This window comes from Camelus bactrianus, chromosome 5, assembly GCF_048773025.1.
Source record: "Camelus bactrianus isolate YW-2024 breed Bactrian camel chromosome 5, ASM4877302v1, whole genome shotgun sequence".
NCBI classification, from domain to species: Eukaryota; Metazoa; Chordata; class Mammalia; order Artiodactyla; family Camelidae; genus Camelus; species Camelus bactrianus.
The window spans coordinates 58,899,822-58,921,259 of record NC_133543.1 but is presented as its reverse complement, the minus strand read 5'-3'; the positions used below and the strand labels follow the sequence as shown (position 1 = coordinate 58,921,259).

At 35.4% G+C, this 21,438-nt stretch overlaps 2 protein-coding genes across 15 annotated transcripts in view; both read left to right on the top strand.

The window, feature by feature from the left end:
• Window positions 1-13,037, top strand: part of SESTD1 (SEC14 and spectrin domain containing 1) — a 118,054-nt gene extending 105,017 nt beyond the window's left edge. For all 5 annotated transcript variants that reach the window (XM_074363977.1, XM_074363976.1, XM_010959979.3 and 2 more), the window contains 3 exons: window positions 519-710; window positions 3,161-3,282; window positions 5,698-13,037. In XM_074363977.1, coding sequence (XP_074220078.1) covers window positions 519-710; window positions 3,161-3,282; window positions 5,698-5,827 — 444 coding nt within the window. In that variant the 3' untranslated portion in view covers window positions 5,828-13,037. The remainder of the gene's footprint in view (window positions 1-518; window positions 711-3,160; window positions 3,283-5,697) is intronic.
• Window positions 13,038-13,268: 231 nt separating this feature from the next.
• The window catches only part of CCDC141 (coiled-coil domain containing 141), a 197,568-nt gene continuing 189,398 nt past the window's right edge, over window positions 13,269-21,438 (top strand). For all 10 annotated transcript variants that reach the window (XR_012507065.1, XR_012507064.1, XM_074363973.1 and 7 more), the window contains exon 1: window positions 13,269-18,398. The gene's annotated coding sequence lies outside the window, so the exon portion shown is untranslated. The remainder of the gene's footprint in view (window positions 18,399-21,438) is intronic.

The following is a 21,438-nucleotide window of genomic DNA, read 5'->3' as shown; positions in this document are numbered from 1 at the left end:
AGGCAGTAACTGTTCATTCGTGAAAGTTAATGTGAACTATGTGTTAATATCAGTAAATTGGAAACTCAAGTGTCTGCATCTCACCAGTGTTAGCATAACAACATAGGGTTTTTTTTTTGCATGTAAAAAGTATCTTAATTTATTTTCTGTAATTATTGAATTCACATTGCAACAGTGTGGTTTCCTATATAGAATTTTAAATGACCATTTCCACACACTTGTTTTGATCAAAGAGTGAGCAGACTTTTTTTTTTGGCCCATGGAACTGAAGTGGAAAAAACAGAATAAGAGAGGAAAGCCTAATAAGAAAAAACTCAACTAAAAATTAACTGAATGTATTGCTTCCCCTTCATTATTTATGCATGCAAATAATTTGTAGTAGTAAGTGCTGATGGAGTCATTCATTATTGATTTCTAGTAGTGTTACTTAATTGCAACCACAGTCCTCCTGCACACCTGTCCATCCCTCTTTTCAGAATTCTTTTATTGTAATTTTATGTTTACTTTGTCTTTTTTAGAGCACTTACGACTATGGAAGACAGTTGCTACAGGCCACAGTTGTGCTGTGCCAATCTTTGCGTTGCACATCTCGATCATCTGGGGATACACTTCCTCGACTGAACAGAGTATGGAAACAATTTACAATAGCATCTGAAGAGAGAGTACATAGGCTGGAAATGGCTATTGCATTTCACTCAAATGCTGAAAAGGTTTGCTTTTTTAAACATGTGGTTTCAATAGTGTTTATTATGTATGTTTAAAATCTGTTAATTTTAATAATGTAATTTTGTAATTAGTCTGTTTTTTAAAAATTTCTATTAATTCCATTATTAAAAGTTTGTTTAGATATAATGTATAAAACTATCTTAGAGTGTCAAAGGCTCTTAGTAATCCATGCTAGTACTGGAGTACCATGGTTAGAGGAATGGAAACCATCCAGTAGTCCTCTGTCAGCAGTGCTTCTCTCCTTGCTAGACCTGATGCCTAGAATGTACTCTCTGTTCTTTCAGGTGTCATAACTCCCATCTGTTTCATGACTCCAGGAAAGGAAACTTGCTTTGGTGATTGCTACTAATTGTCATAAAATTTTTAAGAGGTCACTTTGTAATTTTGTAGTGTTAAAAGTAGAAACTGTCCAGCTAAAATTATGAGAATAAGGATAAAAATAAAACCTTTTTTATGTGTTATCTGTAAAGATTCATTTTAGAATTTATTATTTAATGAATTTATTAGTCCAAGAAACCAAAAATGAAATATGCTCGGTTATTTGGGCAATTTTCAAGAGAACCTTTTTCTCAACTGCACCCAAGCCTTATTTCCATTCCAGAGGGGAGCCTTACTATGTGGTTAACTTTGTTTGGATCTGTTAACAGTGAAAGTTTATATGTAGGGAATGTTCAGTACAATTTAAGACACTTAAGAGAAACCTAAGATGTAAATGTGATAGCTTTAGTCCATAGAGCAGAAGAGATGTTGCCAGGAACCTCAGGAAAGAGGTAGTCTCTGTCTGTGTTATGCAGTACCTTTGCTGGGAAATGTCCATAGTTAACTCTTTCTGAGCTGGTCACTTACTCTACCGGTATGTGTTTTAGTTTAAAATGGGCCTAATGATGATAAATGAAAGTATACAAAAGGTTTAGCTTGTCTGCTGAATGTTTTAATGAAAACTTTTTATTGAAGTATAGCATAGAAAAGTGTACAGCTCAAAAGTTACACTCAGTGAATTTTCAGAGTGAGCACACCTATATAATCAGTGCACTATTCAAACAACAGAACGTTACCAGCACCCTAGAGGCTCCCTGCCCTGTCTTAATCACACTGCTTCTGCTGCCCATTCCAGGGTGACCACTGGCTTAATTTGTAACACCACTGATAACTTTTTAAGATACTGGTTTTTAAATGTATCTGCAGGACATTTTAAAACCTAAATCTCTGTAAGAGGTCATGTAAGAATATGGTTGAGAGTTTTTTCATAGAAAATTAATATTCCAATATTTTTCTGCAATTTAGCCTTTATCATGCTTACAATAAGCTCCACTTAAGATCATATTTTATTGCATCAACCTATGTAAAGCTTTTTGTTATCAGATACTATTTTCCTCTTGACTGTGTTCTGTTTTATACCATTAAGCATAAATCCAACCACAGCTATAAGCTAATTATACAGTACAATGTTTGGGAAAATAGTTAAATTGAATCTAGACTTTCAGAATATGAAAATGTCCTTTATAAGTAACGCTGAAATAAACATAATTGGATAAAGTAAAGTATAATGCAAAAAAAAAGTTCCAAAAATACTTTTTCTTTCCCCCAACTTTTACGGTTTGTTTTCTTGTAGATAAATTTTTAAAATTATTATTATTTTTAATCTGGAGTGTATCTTAGACTCATAGCACATCTCTGTTCAGACTAGCAACTCTTCCAGTGCTCACTGGCCATATGAGCCTGGTGGCTGCTATATTGACTAGTGTGGGTCAGTACTTGTAGACTTAACTATTACACATTTCAGCATTTTTCTTTCTTTTCTTTTCTTTTGTACCTTTTAAGTTTAAATGGTAATTGTTAAGGAAAAAAAATATCAAGGACTATAAGAACTTCCTGTATTTGAATGATAACCTTATCAGTTTACATCAGTTAACTCAAATCAGCAGATCTGTTTTTAAAATAGCTGTAAAGTTTCTAGCTAAGTCATCACATCAGTTATGTGTTTGTACTTGGAGTATATGTTGTTAGTGTTTATGTTTTCTTTCATTTTTGAAGTCTCTAAGCTCTTTTAGGTCAAGTTCTATATCTCATTTCACATCCCAGGCTGCTACATCTACATAAAGTAAGTGTTCAATAAATAGTTGTTTAATGAATGACAGAATACTACTTGTTAAGCACAGTTTGAGCTTAGTTTCCAAATGGTAGTCTAGTATTATTTTTTCCTGGAACTCACTATAGACCTTTTTGTACTCCAATTATATTATTAGTAGGGATTATATATTTCATTTTGTTTGAATTTCTTGAGCCAGCTTTGTCAATAAGAGATCAAACTTCTACAGCAGCATACGTGAAGATGCTGAGAACAAAACTAAAACACCTTTAGTCTGCTGAATTTGCATGAACTTGATTCCCTTTCTGTGTCTCTTGATTGATATTGCACTTTTATTTATTGCAGATTTTGCAGGACTGTCCAGAAGAGCCTGAAGCTATTAATGATGAGGAGCAATTTGATGAAATTGAAGCAGTTGGGAAATCACTTTTAGATAGACTGACTGTTCCTGTAGTTTATCCTGATGGGTATGATACATGTTCTTATAATTTGTCTTTGTATCACTAAGGTCTTAAAGTGATGTCATCAAGAGAAGAAAATCTATTTTTTAAAAAGCCAAGTAAATTAGCTTTGGTCCACATCTTTAATTTCTACAATAGATTAGTTTAAAACGAAAAATCCATACTCGGCTCTTAACAGCAGTAGCAGTTGGTACTTGATGCTGTCAAATGTATTGCTTCTTAATAGCTTGCTGTAGAAGAAAGATCACTGACTGGGTTGACATCCTGGGTTCTAGCCTTGACTATGCTGATAAAGAGTTGGGGGACTTTGGGTTTCATTTAGGGAAGGGACTGATGGTTAGTGAGCTCAAAATATATTCCAAGCCCTGAGTTACTTCACCCTTATTACTTTTGACCAAACAGTGCTAGGCCAGTACAATTAATCCTGATTTCCAGATAAAGAAACTGAAGCTCAGAAAGATTAAGTAAGGAGCTCAGGATTTCATAGCTTCTAAGTGGAATTAAAATACAGTCTCAGGTCTGTCTGGCTCCAAACCCATTCTCTTTTCACTGTCTTATATGGTCTAATTTCTTCATTTGTAAAATGATGCGGTCATGATTCCCATGTTCCTTTCCATTTCAGATAGTCGATGATAGAAATAAAAAATAGTCTCATGCAAATAAGTGGACTGGTAAATAAATCAGGAGCTTTATCCCTGAGGAGCTAGACCTTCTCAATGAAAATAATATAGAGATAATCCAGAGGATATTTAATTCAAAGAATAGAGAAACCAAACCATTAAATAAACTATCCTTATACTGGAATATAGTGTAGTGGATACAGTTATGGGCTCAGGAACAGTATTTGTTGGGTTTAAATCTCAGCTCTACTGTTCACTAGCTGTGACATCTTGGGCAAGCCACCTAACCTTTCTGTGTCTCAATTTCCTCATCTAAAAACAGGTATATAGTATTCATACCTCCTTAGGTTACAGGGGTTAAATGAGCTAAATGAGCTAAATGTATGTAAACAACTTAAATCTGACACATGGTCAGTGCCACTTGTACTGTGTCATGAACTGAAGATGATTGTTTGGAATTGATACTGAGAAGATACAACTTTATTCCCATGAACAAATATTATGCATAGTCTGTACTTCGATAATCTCTACTCATACCTAAATTTGAACAATCAGAAGCAGCCTAAAGTCTTGTTGTACGTCTCCAGTGTATAAAAGATAATAAAATCTAACAATTTATAAATTGAGCCAGTAACAATATTAGTAGGGTGCTTCTGGTTGTTCCCTTCCAGAACACCCCCAAACCCTATTTCTGCATTTCACAGACAGTTGTCACATAGTCAGTTTCTCATTCTACTCAAGTAAGTCTAGGAGCATCTACCCCTGGTGTTTTTGTTTTTCTTTCTTTCTTTTTTTAAATGGAGGTAATGGGGATTGAACCCAGGACCTTGTGCGTGCTAAGCACACACTTTAGCACTGAGCTGTACCCAATTCCCTACCCCTGGTATTTTTCTTGGGTTTCTCCTGTGTTCCACAGCTTGTGTGTCATTTTCATTTTTAAGGTAAAAGAATAAGGTAATGCTGTATGTTCAAATTTCACAACTACCACCTTTAATATTTAGAATTGTTACTTTATTCCCTTTTATATCTTAATCTGTTTATGCTGTGTAAAGTTTGTTTGACAGTAGGTTTAGTCAGATTTCTCTTTTGTAACATTCTCCTAGAAAAATAAAAGAACTTTAATTAGATGGTCTTTCTGGATTCACTGCTTAAAGACCCAGGTTCAAATCCTGGTTTTCCCACTATGTGATTGTAGTTAAATCATTTAATTTTCCAGGCCTTAGTTTTCTCATCTAAAAAATGAAGAGCTTCACCACATTATTTCCACAAACTCTTGGAGCTCTAAAAGATTCTGTGACTCTGAATTACAAGAAATTTGCAAATAGAATAAAATTAAATGATTTTACCTATTAATGTCTCAAATAATGGCTTAACATTAAATGTATATTTTACTTGCCAGCTAGATTAGATAATTGGTGTTCATAGCCCTTCGCACGGAAGTACACATACAAATTTTACATTTGTGTATGCTTATGGGCCCCAGGCTGAAAGCAGAACGTCACTGTTGTAGTGTTTTGTTTATTGTTGCATTGTTTGGTTTATTAAGATTATCATAAGTACACATGATAAGACATTTGTACCACTAATTATTTTTCTCAGCATGTCTTTATATATTTTATGCCATTTTAAAAAAAAGTTTCTCCTACCGAATTGCTACTGAAAGATAAACAGTATGGTCTGCAAATGAACTAACGCCATATCATGTAGGTAATATTTATGGTAATTTTTGCTTCCTTTTGCATTCACTTCAGTCGGTGAATTTGTCTTGATCTGATTGGGGGTTTTCTGTTTTGACTTTTAGAACTGAACAATATTTTGGGAGTCCAAGTGACATGGCCTCTACTGCAGAACACATCAGAGACAGGATGAAACTAGTTAGTCTCAAAAGGCAGCAGCTGAGACATCCCGAAGTGATGACTACAGAGAGCTAATAGCTACCTTCTTCCCACAGATCCTGCAGTTCATGATCCCGCATGTCGTCAGCATTCTACAGCATTCGCTACAGTACTTAAAGATGCATTTCACAGCAGGATAAGCCTCATTTCTTTCCATTACACATTTCTTGCTACATGTTAACACCTTGCAAATACCAAGACATAATTATTTAACATGCTTTGAGACCATAGACTCCAAGTATCTTGAAAGAAGGAACTGTAAACATTGCACTGAAAACTTGCTTTAAAGCTTTACCTGACATGTCAGTTTGTAGATGAACAACTGATAATAAGCTTTGAATGGTGCTAATAAGAGTTTAGGAATTCTCTATATAAAAAATGGTTGCCCTTCCTCCCCAGGTGATGTAGTAAATTTAGACTGTAGTTAAACTGTTATTAGTAGACGGTGGTGTCCTCAAAATTTTCCTTTGTAATTCTTCAAAATTGCATTATTTTTATTGTGTCAGTATGAAGAAAACTTTCAGATCTTTGATATATCATATTCATTAAAAGACATTTTCCTATTTGTATTGATAATGTATTAAAAGTTGTTTGTGCTTAATAAAAGACTTCTTTTAAACATCTTATTTAATTTGGTGGTTATATCCTATTTCCAAACATGAGTGCCTTATTTAAAAGGGCATTCTTAGGGTTTTGAGGATGGTTTAATATTTGATAATTTGTTTTTCATGTTGATTGCATGTATTTTAGCCAGAAATCTCATATGTAAGCATGTGTATATAATAAGCATGTTTTATCATGAAAAATAATTGTTAAGAACAATTTAGATCTTTAAGAAGTTATGAATGGAATACTATTTCTAATTTTTCTCATCTTCAACTTGAAAAAATATCCAAACTATTAACTACCCTGAAGATATTTTGTCTTTGGGGGAGGAGGGCTGGGGAAGGTGGTGTATAAGTTACTTAAGTATAATCCTTTATATCAGAGTAATCTTTCTGGAACTAAAAATAGCAATTGTTAATAAAATTTAATTTCTCATGACAGACTAGAAGCAAGATTCTGAAGTAGTCTAATAACAAAAATTGTACAAGTCTTTTAGAAATAAAATTTATAAAATGTGCTTTTAAGTTTATTTTAAGTTTGAAATCATAAAATATGTAATTTTTGTGTTAATTTTTATTTCAGAAAATGTTTTTGAGAAAGATATTTTGTAGTCTGTGGTCAATACAAAATTATGCAAAGAATTGTATGCTGGTTCCTTTTCGTTGTCTACAAAAATGCTCATGTATCTTCCAATGCAAAAAACTTCCTCTGAGCCTGCTGGTTATCTCCAGCCTTCTTCACTGCCAGACTTCTTGGAGAAACCCGTATTCATTGCCTCTACATCCTCATCGCTCACTGCTAAGAGCAGCATCTGGCAGTCTGGTTTTACACAGCACTGCAATGAAACGGTTCTCAGTGGGCTCCCAGTTACTGAACTGAATGACTTTTTTTTTCCCCTCTGTCTGCATCCTTTGTTCATTTCTGCCTCTGCAACATTTATATCATTGAGCAGCCCTTCTTAGACAGTGTCTTCCTTGAGGTGTTATCCTCTGCCTAAGTATAGTCACATAGCTCTTACTTAAAATGTGTCTACTAAAACGTGCTCTCACAGCTTCTGTCATTACAGTGCTTCTGGAGGTATCTCATCCTTTGGCTTTCTTTTTTATCCCAGTGTCCTATGTTACGTATCTGGTCCAAAGTTCTAAACCTGTACTTGCAACTCCTGCTTGACATTGCAACCTGGGTGAAGTTATTAATTGTATTTTTCACCTTTCTCCTCTTAGATAATTTTGGTTAAAGATGCAGCCTTTTTTTAAATAGTCACATATGCCAGATAATCTGAGGGCCACATTCAGCTGGCTCCCTCTTATACTGCCATTGAGTCTGAGAACATCCAGGAAGTTTTTTCTATGTTTGATAATCCTCTCCGTCTTTTAGGTCATAACTTCTATGAGTATGAGCTTTTGTGATTCTTCATTTCAGTCTACATGATGGTGCTAATCACATGCTACAACTGTTCATGTCTCTCTACCTGCTACATTATAAGCTCTTTTGAGGGAAGGAATCTTGTGGGACTTCTCCAGTTCCCAGCCGTTTGCTCATGTGTAATAACTGCTCAGTTCCCCTGTATGTGAATGAATGTTCTGTTGTAGGCATTAGTGATAATCCCTCTTATATTGTAGTCTGAAGTATGTTTTAAACAGATTTCCTAAAGTTAGGGCTGAGTTATGAGTGAATCTACTCATCAGGAAGTCATTTGGTATTTTAGATGCTTAGATATTAGCTGATTTAGATACCTAGTTATAGTCAAGATCTGTTTCTTCTACTGAATTGCAGAGTAATTAGAATGTTTTTATTAAAGACTATGCCAGAAAGGAACTGGATTGTAAGTAATGAGACTCCTTAGTTCTACCATCAACTCACCTACTTATTGTCAAATGAGTTAATTTTTGTATGCCTTAAGCTGTCCTACCTACAGCAAGAGTAAAATAAGGCACACCTGGAATTTGCATATTTCAAATGAAGATGAATATGCTTTTAACGTAGTAAATATTGTTGCTTTTCATTTGTAACTTTGCTGCTACTTTCTATATGTATATCTGTATATACATAAACAGTTATGAATGAAAACCCAGCAATGCCCTAATGTGATTTTGTTCATAGAGTCACAGTTCACTTAGAGTACCTGTGAAGGAAGTGACTGCAGTCTGTTTGAAATCAACGTTGGCCTGCAAATATAATGGAGAAAGAACCATCTTTTCTAGTTGGTATATGGCACAACTTGCCACATTATTTTAGTGCATCTCAGGGAATTATTGAAGAGTTAATTGGGCTAGCTTCGTTTTGTTTTGGTCTTTTATCTTTTGCTTTTGTGTTGTGCATTTGTTCCTGTGTAAGCTCAGTTTATAAAGGCAGTTTTGGCATCCGTTCGTGAAGAACGGAGCTTTGATGAACAGAGTTAAGATGCGAAGGTGACTATCTCAGATAAAATTGACTTTGTTCCCAGGCCTCATTGTTGATGACCTTCCTCTGCTAGGTGACTTCCTGGTAGTGTTGATAAAACTGTGCACGCAGCCTGCCAGCGAGGAAGTCGATGGCAGTTCGAGACTTCCTTGCTGTGTAGAAGAATGGGTATTTCTCTGACTTTATAGGCCTTTAAATTGGCTACTGCTCCCAAGTGTTACCTAGTATTAATGTGTTTGTTGTTTGTTTCATTACCCTGTCAGTTGACATACGGAGTGTGCTACTTAGTGTATTAGTATTAATGTAGTTAGTGGCATACCCCTTAATAGGAACATGACAATTACTTTTCTGATAGTGCTCAATCCTACTCTCTGATCTAAACCCATTGTAACCAATGGCATGATTGTGAGATTAGTTGAGCCTGCCTTGCTGTGCATTCTGCATTTGGAGAAGGAATTCAGAATTCTCTGCTACATTGTAAGTTCCTTGTCAGAGTGGATACTGCTGTGTGCTCTTCCCATCCTCACAGGTCTGTAGTAAAAACGCTGTGGTTACTAAAAATTAAACATAGTATAGTTGCTAAATTCTTCCACATCTTGAGCCTATTGAAAACGGTATAGGAAATTATGATACATGGGTAAATATCTTCAGTGACGAGTTGTGTGATTGGGGTGTTTTTGTTAAACCCCCATGGCTGACCAGTTAACCTAATTAGCAAACTTAATCAGTGTTAAGTTTCGATTCTAAAAATAAAAAGTTTCAGTTGGGGTGGAAAATACGCTTCTGGTATGTAGGGCAGCACGTACCTTGATGAGGCAAAATGAAGTACAGATCTATCACATGACGTTATGACTTTAGTGTGTGCTACGGAAAATCCAGGTTTACCTGAGAAGAATAAATAATGGCAGGAATAGTAGAGAAAATATAAAGGTTAAAATAAGAACTGTAGTGAATATAATGAAAAGAGTTTGAAAGTTTAAATACCTGGCTTCAGAATCTGGCTTTGCCATTTACTGACCTTTGTAAAAATCACTAAACAACCCTGGGTCTGTAAAATAGAGAAGTCACATTAAATAATTTCAAGAATGAGATACAATCATGTTAAAAATGTTGAAAACTAAAATGTTCAAAATGGGAGGTATCATTGCTATAATTACCTTTTCAGAATAGAAAATGGAGCATTCTTAATCTTGTTCTTGTCCCACATGACAATCATAGGGAAAGGTAACATCTGTGGTCACTTCCTGATGCTCCATGTCCCTTAATTCAAAACTATATACTGAAAATACCAAGGATGGGGTCAGTGAGCACATCAGTAAATAACAAGATGCTCAAATCTGACAAATTAACTCTTTTATGACAGGACGATAGACCAGCCAGTTGGAAGACAAGTGAGGAATATCGTCTACTTGCGGCTGACAGGACAGGACAAGACAATTCCATTAATAAGTAAGTAGAAAGTAAGTGTTATGCTCAAGAGTGGATCTTAGTGAGTCAGCACCAACCTGCAGCAACAAGAGCACAAATCTGACCACTGTTAGTGCTGTTACGGTTAGAGAAGAGCAGTCTTGGTAACTTGAGTAGTAGCAATAACAGAAACAAACTGGTCCTATCATGGAGACTGGCAGAAGTAAGACGCTCCATGGAACAGCATAAATACAGGGGAATGCTGAAGACTGGGAGGGGCTCGTAGATATGACACTGAATGGCATGGCTGTACTATTTTAAAGCAGGCTTGAAAACTTGAAAAAACTAGTCCATGTGCTTCAAGAAAAAGCAGAGCCTGTCCTAGAACATGAAGAACTTAGAAATTGCAGGCAAAGCCAGAGCCATGACTACGTAGTGTGAAAGCAGTAAGTAAGTTTTTAAGAGAATCAAGATTATTTTTGTTAGAAAACTCTTTGGAGGCAATATACAACAATACCCACGTATAATGATACAGGAATTCTTAGCAAATAACTAAAAATACTTATGAACTGCTAGTTCTTACGAGCAGTATTGTTATGGATCTTAAATCAGGCATGTGGAAAACTACTACTGACAGAAGACTATTGAAGTCTGAAGCCGTTTTAGTGAATCTCAAGGTGCCACCTTAGAAGTATTTACAAGTCAAATGCCGTCTCTTTAGAGTGACCCCCAAATGTGCCCCTCTTTGGAGAGATAGGCGAATGATTCAGATGTCAGGGCCTGTTCACCGTGTTCAAGCCTCACGTTATGTTTTGGGTCTACACGTTTATTACAGTTACCCTGATTCTTTCTCAGTTTTAGAAGTCAGGGTAAAAACAGAATCTCTGCTTGGTGTTTTCCCTGAAGAGAGTGTGTGGTGGTGTTTTTTTTTTAAATCTTAATTCTGACTCAACGTTAGTTACACAGCCAACAATGATCACTGTATGTATTAACATTTTTTTAAGGTGTGAGGAGATCCGTATGTTTGACAATTTTCAGCCAGCATAGATTTGAGAGCTGATTGCTCACCTCACACTCAGGAATATCCTTTCACAAGCTCAAGTTTCTAAATGGACACTATTGGGAAGAGTTTGATGATTATGTTGCTGTGAGATCAGTAATGAAATCCTCAGCATTATTTGGTAAGCATTGCACCCTGAGTTTTTCCCCTGTTTTATTGTAACATACAAAAAAGTTAAAATTTTACAGTGTACTTACCACCCAGATGCTAGTTAGCATTTAACTGTGCTTTATCACGTCTGTCCACCTATCAGTTCATCAAATCCAGATTATTTTTAATGCATTTTAAATTGCAGAAATCTCTACACTTTCTACTGTATTTAGCGTACATATTATTCACTAGAGTTCAGTATTTGCTTACATTTTAATTTTGATGTAAAGTGAGCATACAGTGAAATGCATAAATTTTACGTGTGTATCTGCTGGGTTTTGGCAAGTGCATACAGTGCTAACAAAATACAAAATGTTAGATAATTCCCACATGGCCATTCCAGTCAGTTCTTGTCCCCACGCCACCCCCTACAGGGAACCACTGTTCTTTTTTTTTCCTACCGTAAATCAGATTTGTTTGTTCTAGATCTTTGTGTAAATGGAGTCACACAGCATGTCCTCTTTCTAGATGGCTTCTTACCATGTTTTGGAGATTTATCTATGTGTTTGGGTATGTTATGTTAATAGTTCATTCCTTTTTTTTTTATTGCTGAGTAATCTGTTGTATGACTATATTACAGTTTATCCATTATCCTATTTATAAATACGTGGTCTGTTTCCAGTATTGGTAATTATAAAGCTACTCTGATTATTCTTAACATAAATCTTATGTGAACATAGGCTTTCGTTTCTCTTGGATGAATATCTAGCATTAGAATTTGTGTCATAGGGTAGTTTTAAAAGAAACTGCCATAGCTTTTTTCAGTGTGGTTGTGCTGTGTCCTGGGTTTTAACTATATTTTGGATATGTAAGTTGTTAACTAATTTTATGACCCACATTTGAAATATGAGAAGTAGGTTTGGAATAGAAATGGCATTTTTATGGTTGGCAGTTGATGTTATTTGAGGGAAGCAAATGCCTGTCTGCCCAAAACAGTTCCCCAAGTGGTTCCTATCCCTGAAATGTTAGCATTGGTTTCACTCCTTGAAATATTAAAGCACTTACCCAAACATGGTGATATATTAACTATAAGAAACAGCACTGGTTTGTTATATTACAAACTTTTGCCACCCATTTTCAGTAGGTAAAGTAAGACTGGTAGCTGAACAGAAAAGATTACTTCTGTTTAGTAAGGGTAGAAGGGACAGTAAAAACATGTATGGCTAGTCAGTCCCAGGTACAGCAATGTGAGAGAACCATCTGGACAGGGAAGTCCTCCAAATGGTGGTCAAGAAACCAGAAAACTGGGTGGGGAGAATTCTACCTCAGAGTTGTGCATAGGGGATAGCTATGTTTTTGCAGGATATTTTAACCTTTGCAAGTCATATTTTTAATTTTGTCTTTTCAGTACCACCCAGCTATAGTTATTTCACACCCCCAGTGACTTCTATCCACTGTGTCTTACCCTCTCTGCCTGTTCTATTACATACTGCGGTTATCTGTATAAGCCTGTAAAAGTATAATCATATGTACGTTTCCAGTGCTTGTGTTCAAAGATTTATGTATGGTCCATCCAATCTTTCCTATTCGATTTTTAAGGGCTGGGATATTTGGCTTCTACTGTAAATCCTTATAATGTTCCATACGTTGTATATGCAATAAAAATGTTAAAAACTATAATTAATGGCAGCAGATTTTGATATGTATTTCCTTGTTATGTTATCACTTTGGACATTAAGTTTGGTTTCTGTTAATAAAGTATGTTCATCAAATCTAGGGAGAATTAAGTTATACTGGTCTCTATAACATAATCTCGTGAATTCAGCATCTTTGAATCTGTTCACTTTTTTCGTAAAACTTTAAATTTTTTTCTAACAATATTCTCTCTCTCTCTCAATCTTTGATTAAAGCAAAAATGTAACTCCTTTATTCTGAAATAATCTGGAGTCTTAGAAGATAGACTAAACACACTTTCCCTTGTGCCTCTCCTGTCTTCAGCAGCTCCCATCCTATGTTCCCACAGGCCTAGCACAGAAACTCAGGGCTTTCTCTTGAGTCCTACATTGTCAGAGATTGTTAGGTTCTCATTACAATAGGTAGTGGTTACATTTCTTTTGTTCCTAACAAGAAGACCATTTTTAAGACTGAAAAGACAGATGTGTATCTGGGATAGGGGAATACATATTAAAACAAAGTTGGCTATACTTAAAATAACACAATCATATTATGCTAAACATAATGACAGCTCCAGAATGGCTACTGGGAATTTAGAGTTGCCAGAATTTGGAAGTCAGCAAGCCTTACTCCTTGTCTAGTGATGTTAAGTGTATTTGAATGACAGTTGAACATATGAGCAAAATGTGTATATGAAAAAGAATGTAACTTTATTATTAATATTTTTTTTCATTTAATCTCCCATTAGACACGATGTATCCACAAAGTTGTTCCACCTTCTGTGTAAAGTGTACCCAGAAGTATTCTCATAAGCATAAACTCTTATGTGAAAGTTAAAATGAGCACAAGAAATACCCAGTTTTTGTCAGGACAGGAAGGAAGAGAATTAGAGTGATAAGAAGTCAAAAGTTATCTAATAAAAAAATAGATGGGAAAACTGGAAAAGAAGTAAACCATAATTTAACTATCTTTGGAAGTTTACCTTCTACTTTAATTACTTTGACTATTTTATTAAAAGAATCTAGTCTTCAAAAGATTGTTATAAATATGTTTATAAAACAACAAAATGTTGAAAACAACCCAAATGTTTAAATAAATTTATCCTGTATAGAATATTATACCACTGAAAATGTTGTTATAGAAGTATATTTATTGAAGTTGTTAAAAGTCTATTTGTTGAAAAGGAAAGATATTCATGGTGTATTATTGGGTGAAAAAAGGCACATTCCAAAACTATAGAAATATTCATTTTACAAATAAAAATAGCTGTTTATAGAACTTGCATAAGTTATCTTTGAGATGTGGAATTAATAGATCATAATTTTCTTTGTTACTTTTATTTTCTGACTTTTTGTTAAAATGAGTGTTTTTGAAAGAGCTTCTAAGTATAAAAGGCCTAGCAAGTATATTCTTGTATTCTGAAATATCTGTTGCAAGAATTCTCAAGGTGAAGTAGGAAAAAATACATATGAAAATCTAGGGGGGTAGAATTTTAAAATTCAAATCAGTATAACTTTCATTTTCAAAATTCTACAAAAAGTAAATATTGAAGTCAATGTCTGAGATATGCAGAAGATAGCATCATGGGTTTAAATACCTTGAGAAAACAACGTGCATTGAACTCTGCTTACATCTCTCTTCAGGTCTATTCCAAATTATTTTGTATAGGACAAAACTGCATTTTAAGAATGGACAAGCAAAGAAAATATTCTGTATGGCGATTTCAGTGATAACTCTGTTGCTGCAGGTTGATGATAATGAAGCCATGCCTGTATTGGAAAGGTCAAGTACCTCAATCCCAGGATCACGTTTTCCTCCAAACCCCTGAAGATAAGTAATCTTGCCAATGTCTATTCTTAGTCAAAATGAAGACTAGAAGGAAACATGAGTCAGTAGCAACACTTGACATTCCTGTTTCTCTAATCCATTTTATTCTTCTAACCAGAACACTCTCAGAATAGGACTATTAGCTCAACCCGGTTGTCTACACAGTTGCATCTATGAGGAAGTCCTGTACTGTTGACACGACAAGGCTTTCTTAGAGTCTTGTGTTAGAACTGGGAACACATTTTTCCATCAAAATGATTAAAACGTAACTGGTCTCCTTCAGATACATTATGGATTAAGCAGGCGACTCTGTTGAATGACCTAGAAATTTAGTTAGGATTAATAATATTACTGTATGTTGCAAGTTGTGAACACCTGACCTACCAATAGATTTTTAGAATGTATTTATTATTTGGAAGCTGCTTTTGTGCTAAGAAAATGTTTAGAGCTCATAAACCATAAAGATACCTCTCAGGTAATTAGGATAGAAACATAGATTAAGTTTCAAAGGAGCAGCACAGTACATTATAAACATGTGGTTAGAACTAGAATATGTGTTCTAGATCAGTGTTTATGAAACTGGACCGTGCCCACAATCAACTGGAGATCTTATTAAAATGTAGATTCTGAATCAGTAAGTCTGGGATAGGACCTGAGGTTTTGCATTTCCAACAGTTTTCCAAGTGTTGCCAATGCTGCCAGTCTGCAAACCACACTTTGGATTGCAAGATTCTAGAATATCTTATAAAAATTTAATATGGAGACTTTTCAGAGACATTGATTATCTTTCAAATTATCTCATTTCTGTAATTTAAAAGAATGCAGATGTGGCATTTTGGGAAGTATGTAAAATAATTTTAGTGACCTCAGAAGTCAGATATATTTATGAAATCACCAGGTTCAGGAAAAGTATATGGTAAATTTTAGCAAATTCACAGTGAAGCCTGAACTTATATTTCTACTGTCTCATGACTGAGGGATGATGGTGGTCAACTGTGCCTTTTTGCTTTATTCTTTTAAATTATGTTTAATATAATAATAAAGTGTAGTTATTGTTTTTTAAAAAGTACTCTAGGAAATACAGAAAATACTCAGAGTAAAAACTGCCCGTAAGTCATCAATGCAGAAAACCCACTTATATTTGATGCATTTCCTTTGTGTATCATCTAACAATATTATACCACTATTTAACTTTAGTTTCTGATTTTTACAATATTGTAACATAAAATTTTCCCATTAATATTTTCCCTGTGTAATTCAATATCTGTGTAATATTCAGTGATAAGTAGATATCATAACTATTATTGCTATTTGGCAAACATTTTTTCATTCCTTCTTTTTCTTTCTTAATGCTATGGTAAGTAATGCTACAGTGAACATCCTTGTACTTAATTTTGATTGCATCTGTCCTTGAGATTGATTCCTGAAAGTGGAAACATTTGTTTGGAATGTATCCATATTTTAAGGCTTTTGATAGTTATAACCAAATTGCTTTCCAGAATGTTAGGCAAATTTATACTTCCCATCAAAAGCTACAGTGCCCATTTCATGGCACTCCTTCCAGTACAAAATGTTACTGATAAAAACTCTTAACTGCCAGTGAGGGCAAAAATAATTTAATAATTTAGTAGTATTCATTGTGTTTCCCATTGGTGACTTGTCTATTATTATGTTTGTGTTCTTTTCCTTTGGAGTCTTATCATTTTTCATTTATTTGTAGAAGCTTTTTATACAACAAGGGTAATAATCCTTTATGATACTTAGAGCAGTACTGTTTGTAGTTTGTCATTTTTTTTAATCTTTATGAATTTTGGTATGTTAGTATGTTTATTTTTATAGTGAAATCTGTTAACTAACCTTCATTTTGATTTCTTACATTTCCTTAAAGCTTAGAAAAATTCTCCTTCAGCTTAAATTTTGTTTTCTTGTGCATTTTAATTTTTTACTTTTAAATACAAAAGCAATTTTGGTACATTATGTGAGATAATGACCTAATATGATAGATTTTTCTAAATATCAAGTGTTGTAAACATTACTTATTGAATAAGCTGTATCTCTCATTGATTTATGATACTACTTTGAAAATACACTGAGTTCTTAAGTTTCTTGGGCCTGCTTCTGGGTTAGCCGTTCTGTTCTGTTGACTAGTATATCTATTCTTCTGCCAGTACCACACTGCTTTTAGGATTTTTTTGGAAACAAAAGAAAAATCAGAAGTTCTTCTTACAGCATTACATAGAAGCAGATTTTACCTATTCAGATAATTTTTTTGGTGGCATAAGTAAATAAAGAAAACCTCGCTGAATGAGTATAGATATCAGAAGATTTAGAAGAGTGAAAAAAAAAGTTATATGCTTAAAGATGATTAAGACAGAAGAAGAAGGGAAGCAAAGAAACAGTAGTTGTAGAGCATGTTACTTGAATGGGCACAGTACACAGCACAGAGGGAGAACAAGACAGTATGCAGAATGCAGAGAAGAAAAGGTGTAAGAGAGAAGAACAAAATAGCCATAAAGTGACAAAAATGGAAAGGAAGGAGAAAATGGAGAAACAATGTGAAGATTTGTGAGAAGAGAATAATGTTTGTAGTGTTATAGTATAAATAGATGAAGTATATTTATAGTAGTATGTTTTCATATAAAATGTAATAATACACACATATAACAGGGCCCTACCATTGAAGTAAATAAAGATGGACAAAAATAGTATGTTGTATCAACATTAATGACAGATAAAATAGACTGAGACAAGAACCTAGGTCCCCAGACTAGCAAACCAGTTTTCTCTGTGGTCAGACTGATGGTAAAAAGAATTTACAAGTGTAGAACTTATCTGGACACACCTCTAATTATTAGTATACAGTGGCCCTTGAACAGCATGGGGTTAGGGGCACCATCCATCTGCTGCAGTTGAAAATCTGCATATAATTTTATAGTCAGCCCTCCATACCCACAGTTCCACATCCGTGGATTCAACCAAGTGCTGATTTTGTAATAGTGTAGTACATATTTATTGGAAAAAAATCCACATGTTAAGAGGACCCATACAGTTCAAACCCATGTTGTTTAAGGGCTAACAACTGTACGATGTTTGTTTATAGTTGTTCTGTATCTATTCAACATTGAGTTTGCCTTAGGACACGAAACACAGAAAACAGAATACAGGCTTTGGAGACAAACAAGCTTTGGCTCTGCCATCTAGAGCCAGTGATTAACAGTCCCTTTTTGGTGTTGAGTTGGCATGAGTTGTCACATTAACCTTGTAATTTTGGATAAGTTATTTAGTATATCTGGGTCAATTTCGTGAATAAAATGATAGGAAATCCCTCAAAGTGTTTCTCATAGTTATATGACATTGTAAACCCTTCAGGAGGGTAGCTGGCACATGGGCACTGCCCTATAATGAAATTTTTCCCATGATCTCCCTAGACTGCAAATTCCTTGCGGGCAAAGGCCTCATGTGTCTCCGTCCTTGATGTTTTTCTGGTACCTAAATCAATGCCTGGAACATCAGAAGTGCACAATAATTATTTGTTGAAAAGTGAGTATTTGCATGGACTCTAGTATGGCATCAAATTTTTGTTGTGTTTTGTTTTTTAACCCATCTGACCCTTTTAGAGGGCTTTTCCATATGGGATACAGTTATGATGGTAGAAGAGAGAGTAGGCAAGACCACAGATTTTCTTTCTGAGGTTCCACTTACTGAGTTTAAAAATGCCATCTCTTCTCATCAAGTGTCCTCTAAATGCAGGTTCTTCTGGAAGGGGCCACAGTTTAAGTCAGCATCAACTAACACATTAGGTTATGAACCCCCTGGTAGGGACTGGTTAACAAATAGGTAAGGGCAGGAGTGGATAGCACTGAGGCAAGGGGCCCTGGGCAGGTGGTTTGCAGAGGTGACAAGGAAAGAACAGAGACTGTGAGGGCACAAAAACAGACATACTGTGCAGTTCTCCATGAGCTGGTCTGTTTTATTCTGCAAAATTTCCACATCCAAATGTAGTTAGGAGATGGAATTCTGCAGTAAAGTTCTAAATAAAACATATATAATTCATTATTCTAGATCATACATTTTGAACCAAAAAGCTCCCTTCCAATTTCTTAATCTCAAAGTTTTGTTTTTAAAGAAGTGAGTTTGGATTCATACTTGAGTTTGATTTAAATGTGCCTTTTCTTCAGCCATGTTACTTATCCAGGCCTCCTGATGGCCATGACTGAGAAAATTAAGGAAACTGTCCAAATATTATTTAACTCATATGCTCTCAAGCCTAAGCAGTCTGTGGATGCTGATGGTGAGGATATTGTATTGCAATAATAATCAAATTTTCTGAGTTGAGTAATAACTCAAATTAACTGTATTATTTGTTCTACCACTTGTTTGACCAAACCTGTTTGGCTCACTCAGCCAAATCTACCTGTGGTCTATGGGTGACTGAGGATACAGCCAAACCATCCTCCCATCCTGTCCAGGTATCTACAAATCAAGGCAGACAAAAGTGATTTTAAAAGTAGGAAGAAAAATCTCCTGAACATCCAATAGTCGAAGAAGAAATCAAAAGGGAAATTTTTTAATGCCCTGAAACAAATGATAGTGGAATCACAACATACCAAAATCCATAGGTTGCTGGAAAAGCAGTTCTAAGATGAACACTTATAAACATCTAGATAAGGAAAAAGAACTCAAATAACGTACTACTTTGCACCTCAAGAAACTAGAAGAAAAAGAACAAACTAAGCCAAAGTTAAGAGAAGGAAGAAAATAGCAAAAATCAGAGCAGAAATACGTGAAATAGAGACAATAAAAACAATAGCCAAGATCAATACAACTAAGCTGTTTTTTGAAAAGATAAAACTAACCTTTAGCTAAACTATGAAAAAAAGAAGACTCAAATCAGAAATGAAAGAGTATATACCACAAATGATACCACAGAAATATGAAGGATCATAGAGACTACTTTGGACAAGTGTATGCCAACAAACTGGACAACCTTGAAAAAACTGATAAATGCTTAGAAACAGAACCTGCCAAGACTGAATCATGAAGAAGTAGAATATCTAAACTTTCCAATAACAAGGAGATTTAATTAGTAATCAACCCCCCCCACCAAGGAAAATCTAAAACCAATGGCTTCACTGGTAGATCCTACCAAACATTTAAAGAATTAACAACTGTCAAATTCTTTTAAAAAATTGAAGAGGAGGAACATTCCCCAACTCATTTTACAAGACTAGTATCACTCTGATACCACAGCCAGATAAGGACAATTTAAGAAAAGGGAACTACAGGTCAATATCTCTAATGAATATAGATGCAAGAGGAGAGGGTTCAAGATGGCAGAGTAGAAAGATCCTGAACTCACCTCCTCCCAGGGATGCAATAAATCTACAACTAAATATGGAATAATACCCTCAGAAAGATACCTGAAAACTGGATGGACAGAGCCTCCACAACAAAGTTTAAAAGGACAGCATTAAGATGGGTAGGAGGGTTGAGATACAGTCTCACCAAGGGGGAAATAAACCACACCTCAGCCACAGCAATCCACAACTGAGAGGGATCACAAAGGTATGGATCTTTTCCAAGAAGAGTGAGGGAGCTGAACTCCACATCAGGCACACTAACTCCTAAATCCTGCACAGGAGAAAGGAACCCCCCAAATAAAATACCTTTAGCTTTGAAAACCAATGAGAAAGATGTCCAGAAAAACTGTAGAACTGCAGGGAATGGAAAACCTTCTCTTAAAAGGCCTACCTATCGGCTCACTCAACCCGAAAATAAACAAAAAACCCAAAAAGCAAAGAAACAAAAAAACACCACTAGATTGAAAAGTGTATGGACCATAGGTGAAGGGGACCCACTTACTAATCCTGAAGCATCTACCAGAGAGGCAGGAGCCAGTTGGGTTGCTCCCTGGGGATTGAGACAGGGCAGGAGCCATTTTTGTGATCTCAAGTTACCTTACTAATGTTGGCACTGGTGGGTAACATTTTGAAAATCTCCTTCTAACCTTTTAGTATCATTGGGCATGCCCAACTCAGAGTGCCACCCACCCCTGCATCTCAGCTGGGCCTCACAGCCAGGTAAGCAACAGCCCTGCCCATATCATGTATAGAAGCCATGGCTGGGCCCTGCAGCTGGTCTGGGTACCAACCCCACTAACCAGTGTGCTGCAGGGGCAGCTGTGGCCCCACCACAAGAGGCGGGCACACACAGCTCACAGAGGGGATGCCTCTTGAGCACCTGGCTCTGGTGTCTAGGCAGGATTGCACCTCTGAGCCCCACAGGACATCTCCTAAATAAAACTACTCCTTCAGGACTGTAAGAGATTGCTGATTTACCTAATACTTAGAAACAAACACAGAGAAATAGGCAAAGTGAGACAGAGGAGTATGTTCCTGAAGAAAGAACAAGACAAAACTCAAAAAAAGAACTAAACAAAATGGAGATGGGCAACGTACCTGATAAAGAGTTCAAATTAATGGTCATAAACATACTGAACTCAGGAGAAATGTGGATGAACATAGTGAAAATTACAACATGATGATAGAAAATATAAGAAAATACCAAGTAGAAGTTATAA